Source organism: Zeus faber, assembly GCF_960531495.2.
Source record: "Zeus faber genome assembly, chromosome: 1".
NCBI lineage: Eukaryota > Metazoa > Chordata > Actinopteri > Zeiformes > Zeidae > Zeus > Zeus faber.
The window spans coordinates 15,783,960-15,802,818 of NC_137193.1; the positions used below are offsets into that span (position 1 = coordinate 15,783,960).

The following is an 18,859-nucleotide window of genomic DNA, read 5'->3' on the forward strand; positions in this document are numbered from 1 at the left end:
CACCCCCTCCTTAATAAAATCCCCATCCTCCTTCAAAGAAGATAGGAGAGGTCGTCGAACACCTTTGTGGATGTTGCGGGGCCTCGTGTGTGACCATGGCAAACGTCTCACTCGCAAGGTTCACTTTGCTGCTTCTGCTATATCTAGCCGTGGTAAGTCTTGATGAAAAAGTATTTTTGTTTTCTTAATGCCATGGCCGCCTTGATATACTGCTGCCGCGGTGGAAAAGAGCTGGTGTACCTTCAGGGCGAGGCTCTACCCAGTATTAGTATATTGTTCCTAATAAAGTGCTCCATGAGTTATACAAACGTATATATATATAAATATAGGACCATTGGACCATTATTTATTTACATTGCATTGCTGTAACAATGGTATATACAGTATAGTTTATGGTTACTATACATACACACCACCAGAAAACATTCACCTCAGCAATGTAATGAGTGAGAGGATTACATGACCAGACATGTGCGTTAGCCTTTTGGAGATAAGAGATACCTACCCCAGGTAATCCTGTTCCTTTTCAGAGAGAGATCAATTTGAGAAATATTATTGAATATAGTATTAGGCAGCAGTGGGAAGTGCTGTGTTTGTACCACGTCGGCAGCGTGTTCCCCAATCGCTGGGGGAGGACTTATTTTATTTGCATTTGTTCAGGTTTTTGTACAGACAATCAAGACAAACTTGTCAAAGGAGTAGTGAAATTGTCGACCTGTATTTATATGGCAATAAATCACGGTTACGGGCTCAAAGAGACTCGAGAGGCTGACTTTCAAGCCACAAGAGTACAGCTATTCTTTAAAAGCAAAAAAATGAAAAAAGAAAAACATCCATAAAAAATGGATGGAATTTGAAATAATTAGAAATGTGTTACTTCCGATGGGTTGTTTTTTGGGATGCCCAACGTCTATATGATCAGTTGAGTGAAGTTGTTTTCTCTGCTGGTATTTATCCTGCAAGGGCCGATGGGAGTGGCTGACCCAAATAAGACTGAAAACTTGCATAACTGCATTATATTATTATCGTTATTATAATGACAATAAAACCATACACACCGGCTAGAAGCATATAAATGCACATAAATACTTACACTAACATTGATAAGACGTCATTACAGAAGATTGATTTTCTTTGTTATCGTCAATTTTTTCTTTATCTGACCTTTATTGAACAAAGAGGCCTCTTGCGATTAAAAGTCTATTTTCCGAGTGAGACCTATTTGAATTAATCCAATAAGATACAACAAATATATTCCTATTCACATGTGTAAATGGCGTAAAAAGGTGTCTGCTTGTAATTGAGGATTACTGAACAACACCCTGTTTTTAATTTATTTTTTTATCAGCCTATTTCACCAATTTTTACATTGATTTCTTGCTCAATTTGTTTGCTTACCCATGGATAAATGTTTGGAATTTTTCTGTCTAACTGAGCTGTTTCCTTTAAGCACCTTTGCCATTTGAATTAACAAACAAAGCACACGAGTGCATATTTATAAAAATTTGAATTGTTGTGATGTGACTCATATTATTATCATTATTATTATTATTATTATTATTATTATTATTATTATAACAATTATTATTATTATTACTGTTGTTATTATTTTCATTATGCTCTTAATGCAACTTAAACGAACAACAACATCAAACTGTATGACTTGAAAAAAAAGCTGTGGCAGGCGTTTTCAGGGACCTCCGACACAGCACACGGACAAAGGGGTTTCAGACACACAAGTTAATTGTAGAGAGTGGCCTTATGCTACACCAACGTGTCTGTTGGACTTCCACCATAAAAGCTTTGGGGTGACGTTTAACTTATTATTGTGTTGGCACAGAGAAATACAAGGAATGGCTGTGAGGGGGAAAAAAAAGTATAACAAAAATGAGCCTAACAATCCTGTATTAAAGAACAACAATCTCTGTCTTTCAGTTTCTCAGCACTGAGTCTTGGGCGCAGTGTACCCGGAAGCTCAGAAGGCGCAAGAGAGAGTGGATCCTCCCGCCCGCCCGGCTGGAGGAGAACGTTGACTACTCCAACAAGGAATACATCGCCAAGGTAAATCTGTAAAAGCAAAAACAAAAAAAAAGTGATTCCACACTGAAGGTTAGAGAGAGATGTCAAGAATACAGGTGAAAAACAAAACAAAAGAAAGACCACAGAAAAGTTGCAAATGGTCATGTGCCAGTGACGAGGTTGTGATTGATTAGAGGAAAAATTTATGAGGCACATTGTAGATCTGATCACGGGAACCAACAACCCAAATTCAGCCATATTGGCCTAGAGACTTATATCAATGTCAAAGAGATAGAACATAGAGAAATGAGGAATGAAATGGGGAGAAAGCAAGACAGAAACACGCAGATAAAAACCTGTGAGTGAAAAAAAGAAAGAAAGAAAGAAAGAAAGAAGTGGGGAATATGAAAGTAGGGCAACAATCTATCACCCAATAAAGATCATATTGTAAATATGATCTTCATTGGAATCACCGTTAACTGAAACTTCAACATTTTTGTTGCCAGATTCGCTCAGATAATGACCTCCAGGACAAGGTGGAGTACTTTCTGACTGGAGAAGGAGCTGACAAGCCACCGTTTGACCTGTTTATTGTGGACCCTAAAACCGGCTTTGTACGCATCACTGGAGTCCTGGACCGTGAGAAACAGCAGTACTACAACGTGAGTTTTCTGCGGTTGTCCTCGCAAGGCGAGACTGGTAGGCCTTATGTCTTTTCCCTAAATCAGGTGTCACAGCAACAATACATGAAAACAACAGTGTATTCCTATTAATAGTTATTTGTAAAACATATCTTCAAAAACACTTAAACATTAAGTGACCGCCAAGGAAGAACCAAGTTATTATGTTTAAAACCTCCACCAATCAAATTGGCAAGTTGCTCACATCATGAGTTTAAATTATCAATCCTCTACTTGCAGGTTTGGAAAATAGCAGTTTATGTTCATCAATACAGTTTGGAACTCACTCAGACCAGAATATAAGTAACTTTTCAATTGAGTTGAAGGTGAAGAAAAAGTTGAGAGCCGATACATAACCCTACATGTGCCATCATCCCATCTGCAGCTAACAGGAGTTGCCAAGTACAGAAACGGGACAACGGCGGAAGATGACATCCCACTGATGGTGAAAGTCCTGGATCAGAATGACAACCCTCCTTATTTTAAACCATTTTCGGGCAGCATCAATGAGTCCAGCAAGGAAGGTAGAACACCTCCCCGAAAGTAGGAGGCTTCTGTTATATGGGTCAGATTTAGTGTGTGAGATCGTAAGTAGAAGCAATTTCACATAGGTTTGGTGGCTTCTTATTAGGGATGCTAATTTAGAATTTTTTTCTGACCAAAAGCTGATCCTTGTTAACCAATCATTAACGGTTATTCGACAATATTAAAATATTAGGGAACTGTACCCAGAAAAAAAAAATTACGGTATTTTATTTATTGGACTATAAATTATAATTATAAATAAATATAATATAATTTTATACACGAACACAGCACTCTGTGCGGTTGCGGAGAGATGTGGAGCCGTTCCTCCAAATGAAACAACTAAAAACAAGTGTTATTTGTTTACACTGTTTTCAGATGTTTCATTTGGAGGAACAGGGACGGGCAAGGAGGAACTCGCGCCGCAATCCTCTGTGAGACCGTGCACCCCCCTGTTGAATATTGCCATTGAACAGCCAAATCCAATTCGAATGACAAAAGTCTTAGCTGGGTACAGCCAGAGAAGTTGTTGTGAACAAAGAGATTCAGACCTAGGGCTGTGAAAAAAGCAGGCCTAGGTCAGCATGATGTACTAGACTTTGGCTTCCTCTACTGGTCTTAATGACGTACTAGATTTTTTAAAAAGGTTATTGCACATCTATCTTGAGTACTGGTGGTTTTAGTATAACATGTAACAGGTGATTTTTGTGTAAGCATAACAGTTTACTAATTAACCGCAACAAAATAATTAATAATAATCGGATGCACACAAAGGAAATCCACCATATGTTTATGAACTGTCCCTCCCAGTGACGAGCGGAGCAACTGCAAAGTTTCTCCAGAAGCCCTTCAACATGGAAGACAGTAAATCATGATAACTAAACAATTGCTTTTGTGTTTAAATTTCATATTCTCTTGTAACGATACCCAGCAAAAAAAATGAAATACAATTTTTTTTTTTTTATTTGCGGTGATGACGTAACTGAGAATGAATGAGCTCAACCTTGCGGTGAAGTCACGTGACCGCAGTATTGCAGTAGTCGTCACAGCCCTAGTTGCATGTTTCACCGCCATGGGTTGTATTCAAGAAATACACTGCTCAAAAAAATAAAGGGAAGACTTAAACAACACACCTTAGATCTCCATGAATGAAATATTCCAGTTTAAAATCTTTATTCATTACATAGTGGAATGCGTTGAGAACACAATAACATAAGAATGATCAATGGAAATCTAAATCATTAACCCATGGAGGTCTGGATTCAGGATCATACTCAAAATAAAAGTGGAAAAATCAGATCACAGGCTGATCCACCTTCTGTGGAAATTCCTCAAGACAATTCAAAATGAGGCTCAGTAGTGTGTGTGGCCTCCACGTGCCTGTATGCACTCCCTACAACATCTGGGCATCCTCCTGATGAGCCGACGGATGTTCTTCAGGGGGATCTCCTCCCAGACCTGGATCAGGGCATCACTCAACTCCTGGACAGTCTGTGGTGCGACTTGGCGTCACTGGATGGAACGAGACATGACGTCCCAGAGGTGCGCTATTGGATTCAGGTCTGGGGAACGGGCAGGCCAGTCCATAGCATCAATGCTTTCGTCATGCAGGAACTGCTGACACACTCCAGCCACATGAGGCCGAGCATTGTCATGCATCAGGAGGAACCCAGGGCCCACTGCACCAGCATGTGGTCTGACAATGGGTCTGAGGATCTCATCCCAGTACCTAATGTCAGGGTACCTCTGGCTAGCACATGGAGGTCTGTGCGGCCCTCCAAGGATATGCCTCCCCAGACCATCACTGACCCACCGCCAAACCGGTCATGCTGGAGGATTTTGCAGGCAGCAGAACGTTCTCCACGGTGTCTCCAGACTCGGTCACGTCTGTCACATGTGCTCAGTGTGAACCTGCTTTCATCCGTGAAGAGCACAGGGCGCCATTGGTGAATCTGCCAATCCTGGTGTTCTCTTCTTCTCGTCTTCTACTTCTGTGGGTTGCAGATACTGCCTCATGCTACTTCTAGTGGTGAGGGCACTGGCAAAATGCAAAAGTGACCAAAAATCAGCCAAAAAAGAGAAGGACAGGGAAATGTTCTGTGGCCACCACCTGCAGAACCATTCCTTTATAGGGGTTGTCTTCCTCATTGCCTCTCACTTCCACCTGTTGTCTGTTCCATTTGCACAACAGCAGGTTAAATGGATTCACAATCAATGTTGCTTCCTAACTGGACAGGTTGATATCCCAGAAGTGTGATTGACTTGGAGTTACATTGTAATGATTATGCGTTCCCTTTATTTTTTTGAGCAGTGTAGATTGTATAGCTTATTTATCTTACCATGCAACAACGTTTTATAAATTATTATTTTTTTAAATATTTCTTAGCTGTTTAACTGATAGTATTACTCTGCCAAAATTCTTATTGTCAGTTAATTAACATCCCTACTTCTTATGGCTGAACAACATTTACATTATTTATGAAATTTATGAAAATTCATAGCAAACACTCTGTAAAACACGTTGATTTGGTTTTACCATGTTGCCATCCCCTGTAGGAACATTGGTTATGCAGATACAGGGTATGGATGACGACGAAGAGGGAACCATTAATTCTGAGATCTCGTACAGCATCATAAGTCAAGAACCAAAGGGCTTAGAGACAATGTTTACTATAGACCAGAAGACTGGCAAGATCTATGTCAAAGAGCCCACACTGGACAGGGAGGTAAGCCCTTTACACCGCCTTATGAAGCCTAAATGTTAATGTTAAAATTAAAGATGTAAAGATGAACATTTTGTGATTCATGCTACCAATGCTGTAAAGAAATTGCTGAGATTTGTGGTGCTGTATGACCTCTATTCCCTCTTTCCTCTCGTAGACGCATGACTTCTACAAACTCGTTGTGAAGGGGATTGATATGGGAGGGAGAACGGGGGGCCTTTCAGGAACAGGAACTGTGGAGATTAAGGTGCTGGACATCAATGACAACGTGCCGACTCTGCAGAAAAATGAGGTCTCACACACACACACATACACACACACACACACACACACACACACACACATATACACACACAGGATGTAAATGTATAAAGTACTCTGGATTAAATGTTAATTATGGCAAGCTATTTGGGACCAAACGTCTTGTGATGCCATTCCAAACACCTCTAAGGTTACTTAAATTTGGGTATAACTTGATGTCATCAAATATGAAAACTTGTAAGTGTTAGAGATTATTGACTTTCAAATCATCAAAATGGGTTTCAGAATTTTGGGTTTTAGACACTCATTTCCTTCCGTGTTGACCCTAACCCTAAAATGAAGAAGTTCACATGCAATGGTTCAATTTCAATGTCTCGCACATGACTTTTAAATTGGTCTATACATGAAATATTATTTTTTCCACAGTACGATGGCACGGTGGATGAGAATGTTGCCGATGTTGTTGTGATGAGAATCCAAGCAATAGATGCGGACCTGGAGCACACAGACAACTGGCTGGCTGTCTTTCATATCATACAGGGAAATAAGGATGGCCTCTTTGCCATCGAAACAGACAAGGAAACAAATGAGGGCATCCTGAAACTTATCAAGGTAAAATAAACTTGTCTCATACACATCCTATCAATACATATCTGCTATGTTTTTCAATCACTGCTAGATCCATAAAATTTGATCAATTCTACTTTGTCTCTCTTACCTCTAATCATTGATATAACAGGCCGTGGATTTCGAAGAAGTCCAGTTGCTGGAGCTGGGGTTGCTTATTGAGAATGTAGCTCCCTTTGTAGTAGGCAGTGCTGTGGCCATGGATGTGGAAGTGGAGATAGGAGAGGGAGGTCCTGGGGCCGGGGCTGGGGCCGGGGCTGGGGCCGGGGCTGGGGCCGGGGCTGGGGCCGGGGCCGGGGCCGGGGCCGGGGTTGGGGTCGGGGCTGGGGTTGGGCTTGGGATAGATGCAGGAGTGGATCTGGGTGTGGATATAGGACAGGATGCTGGATTGGATGGCGGAATAGATGCTGGGCTTGACATAGGGCTTAAACCAGGCCCAGGGCCAGGAATCGGACTAGGACCAGGGGCTGGAGCTGAGATTGGGGTTGGGGTTGGGGCAGGCCTCAAGCCTAGTACAGTACCAGGCCCGGGAACTACACCAACAAAAAGTTATCCCATTAAGATTGCTGTGAACAACGTTCCAGAAGGCCCAGAATTCCAACCAAAAATAAAGCCAGTTCCTGTGTCTGAGGATCCAAATGATATACCAGAGGACAGAGTGATCACTTCATACCCTGCTATTAATCCAGACACAGGAGAGCTAGCCGAAGACGTCAGGTCACTCAAGCTTATGCTAAAATACACAAAATTATACACACACACACACACACACACACATACACATATATGTGTGTGTGTGTGTGTGTGTGTGTAAAAACAACACATTTCTGTGCTACAGGTATGTGAAAGCCTACGATCCAGATAATTGGTTGACCATTGACGAGGAAACCGCTGAAATAAAACTCAACAAGGACCCAGACAGAGAGTCAAAGTTCTTGGTGAATGGTACCTACATTGCCAAGATACTTTGCATGACCCAAGGTAACAATATCTCAATTTAATCACAATGATATCTTAATGAAGACAATGCGACATTTTACATAAATCTCATTAGGATTAGGTTAAAGCATTTTCTTTTTATTATTTGCAAGCAAGATGAGAACTTGTTGTCCTTCTAGCAGTTTCCCCTTACAGAGCGTGTTGAGCGCATTCAAACAAGATGAACAACCTTGACATCAGTGTTTAACTGCAGTTCAAAAAAGTAGCTGACAGTAAATTTCAACTGACGTATACCCTTGACAAAACTGGTCTAACAGCTTAGGGTGTGTCAGCAAAACATTTTAAAGCCAGGAGGAAAAGTAATGCATTTCATATCCCTGTCTCACTAAAAGTGTTAAACACTAGGTTGAAAAATATCTAAGGAAATATTTGTATGTATATCAAATGATTTATGTATTAAGAATTCAGATATTAAAAAAGGGTTAGGCCACACCAATAATGTAACTGTATTGTAGGTGTTTGCTTACGAGCTACTGAAAACAAGATGTTTTTTGCCATTTTGACAATTTCCTGACAAGAAATACTGTAATCCTCAGACATGCCAGCTAAGATTGCAACAGGAACGATAGCCATTCAAGTGGTCGACTCTAACGACCACTGTCCCACTCTGACAACCACCTACAACAGCCTTTGCTCAGATGAGAAAACAGTCTACGTCACCGGCTTTGATGAAGATATGAAGCCCAACGGAGCGCCACTCAGCTTCAGGATTGTGCCTGAGGGAACGCATGGTGAATGGGATGTTGAGATCATCAACGGTAAGTCAATGAGTCAACCGAGTGGAAATTGCTGAGGTAATTAAAATGTTCTTGCCACAACTCATTGCCAATGGCTTGATTTGACAGTTTGAAGATTTTTTTTTGTGTAGTTGGTTACACTTTCTCTTCTATGATGTTACTGATGAGGAGTGTTATTATCACACTGCCTCATGGATACTAGTAGTTCCTTTTTCTTTGTGCAGAGACGACAGCAGCGCTTCACTCGCACAAGTCCCTTTGGCCCGGGGTGTATGAGCTAGAGGTGGAGGTCGCAGACGAGCAGGGCTTCTCTTGTCCTTCCTCAGAGGTTTTTGTGCTGGAGGTCTGCACCTGTGGGGAGATAAGAGACTGCAGCTCGAGATCAGAAAAACAGAAGTCCACCTCAACCCATTTCGGCGCTCCAGCCATTGGACTATTTCTTCTGGCCATGTGCTTACTGCTGTGTGAGTGCAGCTATTAACATCAGCCATTGTTAAACATAATGATCCCCACTCCCCCAACACACACACACACACTCACACACACACAGACACACACACACACACACACACAGTTTCAACACGGCTCTCAATTAATTTAAATGTGTTGCTTCTCGTTGCAGTCATCCCACTACTGCTGATGTTCTGTCAGTGTGGAGGAGCAAACGCCATCTTCCCTGACCAGTTCACAGATATCCCATTTGACACCAAAGCACATCTCATATCTTATCATACTGAAGGAAAAGGAGAAGATATGGTGAGCACCGGTGTTCTTTGAGAACTTTATTTTTTTCATTCTAATGACATAGATCTTAACAAGATCATACACATGGTGAAAGGCACCTGAAAGAATATGTTTTGCTTAAGTAGTTATGTGCTATCAACAATAGTACACAGACTCAGGTCCACGTCAGTCTAAAAAGGCTATAAGTAAGTATAGGCAATTGGCAACAAAAATGTGAGGACCCATACTCCTCTTCACTCAATAATCTGCATTTTAGAAAATCATACTTAAAGCTTAATTGTGGCTTGCAGTTACAACTATTTAATTCAGTTTGTTCACTTACATTTTTTCCTAACAACAAATTAGCCGGTTATTATGGAATAAAAACCTGGCTTACACTACCAGTCAAAAACACCTCAATATTTCCAGTTTGTATTGAAATTTATACGGTTGAATGTCTCTATGTACTCTAAATTTAAACATAACAAATAAATAATGAAGATTTTTTTTTTAAATCATGGAATTGTTTTGTTTAAACTGGACCTATTATGTTGCTTTTTACACAGGTAAATATACAGTAGGCCTCTGAGGTCCACAAAATATGTTTTAAAGTTTTTTGCCGAAAATTCCACTCAGATTATGCATAACAGCCATTCTAACATTCAAATTCTAAATTCACTCTAAATTCATTGTGTTCCTGGCGCTGTGTTTAAAGGGGAGGAGCTACCCTCCTGAGGCCACGAGTTCTGTGAGTCAATGGGGTTTGAGCACAAGTTGCGGGTTCTGTGAGCCAATGGCAGGTTGCAAGTCACCGACTCTGGATTGAGCAAAAGAGCCCCAGACCACCACGGTTCCTCCTCCATGTTTGACATGTCAGTCACACACTGAGGAACCATCCTTTCACCTAATTAACGGCGTACAAAAATCCTGCGTAATAAGCCAAAGTTTTCAAATTTTGATTAATTGCTCCATAATACCTTCTTCCAGTATTCAGTAGTCCACTGGTGCTTCATGGCCCATGGAAGCCTCTTTTTCTGACAGTATTTTGCCATCTTGACAATGGCTTTCTTACTATCACTCCACCTGTCAGACAGAGGACAGATGGTTTTGTAAGTAATCAAAAGTTGGGACACATGTAGAAATTGAGTGCATCAACTTTCAAGGCTTAATTCACTTCCATTGCTGCAGAACAGCTGTAAGTTGTTTACCCATTACTTGTTCCTTGAAAAAAGGAACAAATTCTTAAAACTCTGAGATTAACAGTACTTTTCAGTTTTTGGTAACCTAAACATTTTTTTTTACCTCTGCAAGTTTACCGCTTAACTTGGTACCATTTCAGGTTATTCACCAGACTTGAACTGCCTAAATTTCAATCAAAACTGGAAAAAATCAGGGTGTTTTAAAACTTTTGAATGGTAGTATATATAAAAACCTAACTTCTACTGTATGTACATTATGCAACCCCACAACAGACCACATCTGTGTGGCACCAGTTCTTGAAATACATGAAAAATTCAAGCTGTACTGTGAAAGTACATCTACAGGAAATTTGGATGGATGACAATCTGTATGTTTCCATATCTGCAGGCGGTACCCCTCCAAAGTGTCCCTATAATGTTGGGGAGCCAAACAAAAACCGAGGCAATTCAGGCTCAGAACATGAACCTGTCCTCCTCCAGAATGACGGCATCACATAAGACAATGGAACTTTACAATGAATCTATGCATAAGTTTGGCAAAACCAGCCAGGGTTTGTTCGAGGTGGACAAACCTTACGGGACCATGACAGGTCCCTACAATCCTGACTCTTCGAGTGCAACATTCACCAGATTTACACAGGGCACCAAAGCCGTTACCAATGCAAATTTGTATGAGGAGATAGCCCTTCCTGCCCCATTCCTTGAGGACTACTTCTCACAGGTAAAAATGATGTGGAGTATTGTTGCTTTTGTATTCTATATTTATGCTGTTGTTATTGAAATAACACTTTTTAGTACTACACTTGTGCAATACAGCCCCTGGAAAGAAAGATGTCAAAATTGTTACTCCCATGAACATTTTGTCTCTTTCTTATATTTAGAAAGTACAGTGTGTCATGCCAGGCAAGGACAGCCTGCTGGTGTTCGACTATGAAGGCCAGGGCTCTCCTTCCGGGTCTTTGGGCTGCTGCAGCCTGCTGGAATCTGACAATGACCTGCAGTTCCTTGATGACCTGGGAACAAAGTTCAAAACCCTATCTGAGATCTGCTCCCCTCCTAAATCTCTAAGTACACCGCAGCTGTCTACGAAACATGAAAGGGCTATCAAAAGCACCGTTGATCGCATTGTTGAGCCTGTTGTAAGGACAAAACTCGATAGAGTGGTTGATAACAAGAATATAGACATCAAATCTGAGCGGATCGTTTCCACTAACAATGTTAATATTTCCAAATCATCTTGCAACTCTATAAACACTACCTTGCAATCAAGCAAATCCCCACCACTACCTGTCTCTAGTTCCGTCAACAAGGTTACAAAGATTGGCCAATCTACCACCTTGCCTAGTCCTACAATGTCAAGTCAGATGCTTCTACTGCACCAGCAGCCTGTATACTATACCACCACACCTGTAATGCAGCCAGTGCAATACATACCCATTATTCAACCACAGCTCCAGAGCACAGTTCTGTTGGCTGGGGCCCAGCAAGGGCCCATTAGATTCCAGGGAGAACCCATTGGGGCCCAAGCAGGGCCCTTTGGAGTGCAGGTAGGACCCACTGGGGTCCAAGCAGGAGCCATAGGGGTCCGTGGAGGGTCAGTTGGGATTCACGGAGGACCCATTGGAGTCCAGGGAGGACCCATTGGGGTCCAAGCAGGAGCCATTGGGGTCCAAGAAGGGTCCTTTGGGATTCATGGAGGCCCATTTGGGGTGCATGGAGGGTCCATTGGGGCCCACAAGGGATCCATTGTGGTCCCTGGAGCGCCAATTGGGGTCCAAGGGGGGTCCTTTGGGATTCATGGAGGCCCCATTGCCATGCATGGAGGGTCCATTAGGGTCCAAGGAGGGCCCATTGGTGGGCATGGTGAGTCAATTGAGGCCAATCGAGGCAATTTTCCAGGATTATTTGTCATTAATGGATCGGCGAGTCCTACCTCTGGGCTAGCTATCCAGGGAGCCAAAAGCCCTGTGGTTCCTTCCAGCCCTACCAGCCCAGTCAGCCCTACAGTGCTGTTACCAGGGAGTCCAGGCTGGACAATTGTGGGTCCAAATCCTGACGGAAACTACTCACTAGTAGAGGCTAAGATAAGTTCAGAAACAACACAAGTGTCTTGCCCAGTGTCATCTCAGAGCACTTTGCCCAGAGGTGCCATCCTGGTTAAAGAGGCTGCTCCTCCTCAGGGGGTTTTAGGTCCAGCAGCCAAAGATAGTGTGTATGGCATTCTGCCAGAACACACCATCATGACAGGGGGGGGTGTGGTTTGGATAAATAGGAATATAGGGGACACTTGGGGTGCTAAGGAAGGGCAGATTGGGTTAGGGACAGCCAGCATAGTTGGATTAGGTGTCAATCAGAGAGAGGGGCATATTACGGCAGGACAGGCGCAGCTCAGGCAACCTGGAGTTAGGCCTTTGAGCATGATTTCAACTGGAGTCACACAGGTGAGTTTGGTACAGTCAGAACCAGGATTCCAGGGGGATCATCTCTGGGGGCAAAGAGGCGGTGTCCATTGTGTCCCAAGTACAGACACATTGCTTTCACCAGAGACCACTTCCAGTTTTGTGAATACCTTAGTAACAGCTGAATCCACTAAGATTGCTGAGTCTTCAAACAAACAGAAAATGACAGAACAGCTATCTGACAAACCCAGAGAACCAGGTAAGAAACTGCTTGATGATTATGAAAAACTACAAGAGGAAAGATTGGAATCAACACTGAACATTGAGAATTTGAGTCAGGCGGTCCAAAGTGGACTGGATGGCACAGATACACCTAAGTATCCTTCACAAACATCTGACAGTTCTGTGGGAAACCACATCTTCAGACACCTACCAATAGTGGACTCAAGAGATCTACTACCTGAGCAGTCTGAAACACCTGCAGAGAAACCTGAAGATGACAAAGCTGACCAGGAATGCAGACTCGATGACACTGGGTCAAATAAGTGTAACAAAATAACCAAGGCTCCAAATGACGATCTCGCAGTAATGGAAAGTATTAACATGAGTAACAGCACTGAAGCTGAAGCAAAAGAAGAGAAGGTCCTCAGGATAGAAGAACTGACCGACTCTGTTCCCTCTCACGATATTTCAGATAAAGATATCTCAATCGTCAATTCACCATCCAGCAGGGATCGTTCCTTATCTGGATCAAATTTCATTTATTCGATTACAGATGATGTGGAAGACAAGTCAACGATTGTCCAAAATGAAGAAGAGGTGGGTTTGCCTATAAATCAAAAGGAAATATTCAAATATGAAATAAAAGAGGAGGATGCTATGTCTCTAAGAGAGAACGATCTGGCTCACATCACTCAAAGTCCAGAAGAATACAGTCCTGAGTTTGAATTGGAGCCTCAATCGGATACAATGGCAAATGACCGGCCTAGCGATGAACATGCAGAAGAAAACCCAATAGCAGTGACACCTGAAAGCCAAAGAAAAACTAATATGACTAGCCTAATAGTGGGGGACACAGAGGAGGTCAAACCGGCATCTTTTCCTAACATCAGTGAGTTACATAGTGAGGTTAGAACTCAGCAGGAACAGGGGTTCGAATCAGATGTGGGGGTAAATGATGAGGAAACAACAATGCCTGCTTCTCCCTCAAATCAGATGCCTGCCACAGATGATGTAAATAATTCCCAGGAGGAGAGCTATCTTGATCAGAAGGCAGAGTCAGAAGTGGAGCCAGTTCAAAATGTTGAAGATGAAATCAGCAAAGGCCATGCAATATGCACAGGGGACAACGCTGAGGACGAAGCAAAAGGGACAATAATAGATGATGAGACCACTGTAGTGGAAAGGGAAGGATATCTGCAAACCATGTCAATGTTGGAGCCACATCAGCACACTGAGGAAGACATTGGCAGTGGCTGCCAAGAGGAGGCTAGGCCAGACTTGAATGAGACTCTTACTAGAGAGAACGATCTGCCTCACATCACTCAAAGTCCAGAAGAATACAGTCCTGAGTTTGAATTGGAGCCCCATTCGGATACAATGGCAAGTGACCGGCCTAGCGATGAACATGCAGAAGAAAACCCAATAGAAGTGACGCCTGAAAGCCAAAGAAAAACTATTAATATGACTAGCCAAATAGTGGGGAACACCGAGGAGGTCAAAACGGCATCTCTTCCTAACGTCAGTGAGTTACATAGTGAGGTTAGAGCTCAGCAGGAACAGGGGTTCGAATCAGATGCGGGGGTAAATGATGAGGAAACAACAATGCCTGCTTCTCCCTCAAATCAGATGCCTGTCACAGATGCTGTAAATAATTCCCAGGAGGAGAGCTATCTTGATCAGAAGGCAGAGTCAGAAGTGGAGCCAGTTCAAAATGTTGAAGATGAAATCAGCAAAGGCCATGCAATATGCACAGGGGATAACGCTGAGGATGAAGCAAAAGGGACAATAATAGATGATGAGACCACTGTAGTGGAAAGGGAAGGATATCTGCAAACCATGTCAATGTTGGAGCAACATCAGCACACTGAGGAAGACATTGGCAGTGGCTGCCAAGAGGAGGCTAGGCCAGACTTGAATGAGACTCTGGAAGAGGAGATGGTGCCCCATCAGCTGGATGTCACGTGTGAGGAAGAGGAAGAGGTGCCGCTGTTAGAGCCTAATGTTGTCCACTCTAAAGAAAGTCTAGATCAAAAAAATGTAACAGTAGAACCTCCTGAGACGATGACTGAGGATATAAATGTTAGTGAAGCTACTATCAGCAAAGATCTCGAGGGAGGGTCTGATGTTGAAAGCTTGGCTGATGCAGTGGGAGTTTATGTGGACCAGGGACCATCCCTTCATAGTACAGAAGACAAAGTTCTTCTTCCTGATAATCTGGCGGCTTCTGACCATCTCGTAGAAGAGATAAATGCTGAAATGGACCCGAGCACAGAAATAAGTGACAGTAATTATATAGATGAAGTTGAAATTGGATCAAGTGAGTGTGGAGATGCCATGTTGGAGACAGATGAGAGGGAGTCGGAGATGGAGGCCGCATCCTTGTTCTTAGAAACAGAGTCAGGCTTAGTGGAAACAAATACGTCATCTTTTATCTTATCTTAAGAAGCTGAGTAGACAGGTAAGAGACTATGAGATATGTCTTGGATCGGACTGTGTATTTGGCTGGAAAAGCTCAAGGGATAGATCTGTTACTGCAAGAGAAAAGAGAGAGATTGGGAGATAGAGATAGTCAAAAGGAGAGGCTGTTATAAACAGTTGTATATCAAGCATTAGACCTTAATCATGTGGGATGTGGTTGTATCACTTTAAATTGCTGAACACATTTAAGAGCTTTGCAATTGATTTTTGTTGCTAAGAGAGTTTGACAAAACTTTGTTGTTCACAGTTGTATACCCGAGCATGATATCATAAAGCACGGATTCTCAGCTTCAAGTAAAATTAAGATCTCAATTGTTGTCACAAGATAATTTAGTCCCTCCTCTCAAGCAACTGCATCGGTCAATCAGACAAATGCTGACACTAACTTGTGTTATGACGCAACCAAGTAAACATATAGATATATAACTGCTTGGTAATTTTTCAATGGCTAACTGTTGGAGGCACTTAGTATGCCTGTGTAGAGTTATCCTAAGACTTTAGATGCGAGGTGGTAACTGGAGGTGACAATTGATTCAGGTTCAACAACATTCCAAACAGCCATGTCATAGTGTCATGCGCTATTAAACGCCAGTGCACCACTGCTTTGGGAAACACAGCATTAATTAAATTCACAAAAAAAAAAAATCATAGACTTAAACCCTTCTCGAAAAGCACAACACAGTGAACACAACAATGGTCAATTTTCAAAATATATATATGTGTGTATATAACAACCATAATGTTACAAACTGTGAATATAACTAACATGTAGAAAAGTGTGTCTTTTTTTTTTCAGCATTACTAGACTATTACAAAAACTATTTGTCTGGCCAAAAGGTAAAGACATCATAAAATATATGTCTTGATATGATTTGTGAACCTACTGTCTGAGCTTGTACTTGGGAGTGGATGTATGAAAGCGGTTCTATGTTCTTATCGTCTATCAATCATTTATCTTAACTCTAAAGGCAACTTTGCTCCTCAGTTTTTACACGGTCATTTAAATATCTAAGTATTCATTCTTCAGGGCTCTCTCTCATTTGTAATTTATGTCTGAAAACGTATATAAAGAGGAAGCATTAGTAGTATTACTAGAAAAGTGTTGGGTTTATCTGCTATGGCCAAATTTATCTGCATACATCAAGGAAATTTTAGTTGACGATCAAATTCGCTGTATATAGATTTACAGCTACAGCTGCAGCAAATACCATTGTTTTGTTTTTTTTGCTTTAACTCAGTATTGCAATTAAATACAAATGTAGACAAAAAGATGTATCCTGTCGATTCATGTGTAACTGCCATGTATTCCATCCACACTGTTATTTACAGTTTCAGGAGGAGCATTTTTAACACACGGTACTGTTGATTTGACAACAGTAGCAACACACTGCCCGATTGTTTATTTCACTGAGTAAAGGCAAAGATACTGCATTGAATCACTCACCAAGTAGTCACATAATTTAAACCATGCGAAACTACTCTGGACCAGAGGTTGCATATTGAGTTGAGTTCTTACAGACAAACAAAGCCTTTAAATCTTTATGTGAACAAACACCGTGGCACAGTTGATTTCCTGCTTAATTTTTTGCCCTGTTCTGAATTTTAAGTTCAATGTTTTTGAACTGATTTATTGTAAATAACTTTTATATTGAGTGCCTTGATGTTCGCATGAAACTTGACTTGTTTTGTACTCCTATTTGAATAAAGCGTCCTGCAATTAATTTGTGTGTACATAACTGAATAATCCTTGCCCATTTACACAATGTCTACCGCGTCCTGTAAGCAGGTGCGCGCCCTTTTCTTCTGTTTTCAAAGACACAGAATGTTGGGTATGGGTTTGACAGCTTTAGTCCTCACAGTCACCACAAGGAACATTTGCCGTTTTGCCCCAAGGCCTGCGACATGTGAGTGTCCAGGTTTCACTTAAATCACAAAGCTCGTCGAAACCACACTGAAACTCATGGCCAAGAAAAACAGCTACTCTAGGACATGCCAACTGAAATCTGTTTTTCAGGTAATGTCTTTGGTATGCATCCAACAGCAAAGAACATCCTTACACTTGTCAATATGGTTGAGCCTTTCAAGTTCAAGAGATAATTTGTCACATTGCGACATAAGAGGAAAACCCATTATGAAAACAATGCAAGTTTTAACTTTGGTTGAAATAGTTTTTTCAGTGCAAATGTTATCTTAGGATTGAATTTAATATGTACGACTCAAATCACACCATCGCTTTCCCACTCCCTCGATTTATATAGATAAAGTAAGTTAAGTAAGTTAAGGAATGTAACTTTATTCAATTTATTTTTAGCATATAGTTTTTTAAAAGTCATCGTAAGGCTTTTCTCCTGTCATTGCATCCTGGTTCTATCTAGAGGTGAGCTGAACAAAACCAGCTTCAGCATATACACGCAATAGGATTTTCAACAAAATGGCTTTCCAGCTAAAATTGATCAAATGAGTGGAAAAACTACCAAAAAGAATTTGTTTGTGCCATATGTATTGAATTTCAGTCGAACAAAAAGCAAGAGTTGCTTTTCATGACCTTTTAATTTCATGCCAACATAAAAAAAAAGTTTTGCAAATGGTAAATGCATTGTGCCGGTTAATCGTTCTTGACGCACTACGAGCCTTGTTGTGTGCTAGTTATTCATTGTCCAGTTATTGACATGGTCAACAGACATGGCACAGGCACCCACTCCGATGGGGCAACCAAGTGGGCGTAAGTGGGGATAAGGGCCAGGATAAAGTAGCACTAAGGGCTGGGGTGGTGATGTGTACATGCTAGGCGCCCACTCCGTCCATGTATTTGTCTTTCTGTCTGTCTGTTGAGTTAACTTGCCAGCTGGTGTGGCTCTAAGATGTTTAGCTCACTGCTTTGTGCGCTCTTAGCCGCTGCTCTCCTGGTCTGCAACTCTGCACCTCTGGTGAGTGAATGTATGTGTGTGAGTGGTGGTGGTGGTGCACCTTTGCACATCTGAAAATGGTGTAAAGACATTTACAGGTGTACAAGTCACATTCTTGACAAAAGGGAGCGAGTTAGTGCGCTGTAGACCAGGTCTGTATTGCACCTTCTCTTGCGGTGAACCAAGTTCTGCGTTGTGACTTTTCAAGTCAACTTTTTCCACTCCGTGGGCCTCTACTGTATATCAAAGCATGTGAAGTCATCCTCATAGAAAAATGCACAAAATAGTTCATATGAACACGAGGACATTGTTGAAAACAGAAAAGCTAAAAGCCGAAATGTACTCACAGACAATAAGTCGC

The 18,859-nt window shown here is 41.7% G+C and overlaps 1 protein-coding gene across 2 annotated transcripts; it reads left to right on the plus strand.

Annotated features, from left to right (window-relative positions):
* The first annotated feature begins 61 nt into the window (after positions 1-61).
* Positions 62-17,313, plus strand: LOC307235265 (uncharacterized protein). Of its 2 annotated transcripts, XM_080007299.1 has the most exons (14): positions 62-152; positions 1,936-2,061; positions 2,526-2,681; positions 3,085-3,223; positions 5,781-5,950; positions 6,105-6,239; positions 6,635-6,820; positions 6,948-7,552; positions 7,674-7,816; positions 8,371-8,592; positions 8,796-9,035; positions 9,194-9,327; positions 10,882-11,214; positions 11,375-17,313. In XM_080007299.1, exons 1-14 carry the CDS (start codon positions 96-98, stop codon positions 15,554-15,556), a joined length of 6,828 nt encoding a protein of 2,275 aa, XP_079863425.1. In that variant the 5' UTR covers positions 62-95; the 3' UTR covers positions 15,557-17,313. The 2 variants fall into 2 exon arrangements, 1 of the variants encoding a protein (XP_079863425.1); XR_013844332.1 differs by lacking the exons at positions 6,948-7,552; positions 8,796-9,035; positions 9,194-9,327; positions 10,882-11,214; positions 11,375-17,313 and having other exon boundaries at positions 8,371-8,499.
* Positions 17,314-18,859: the final 1,546 nt, after the last annotated feature.

Excerpts from the sequence above, each read along its gene's own strand:
- LOC307235265 (XM_080007299.1), top strand. The coding sequence starts at position 96 with ATGGCAAACGTCTCACTCGCAAGGTTCACTTTGCTGCTTCTGCTATAT. Across the intron at positions 7,553-7,673 it reads GAGCTAGCCGAAGACGTCAG|GTATGTGAAAGCCTACGATC; the intron begins GTCACTCAAGCT and ends TCTGTGCTACAG. Across the intron at positions 8,593-8,795 it reads GGATGTTGAGATCATCAACG|AGACGACAGCAGCGCTTCAC; the intron begins GTAAGTCAATGA and ends TTCTTTGTGCAG.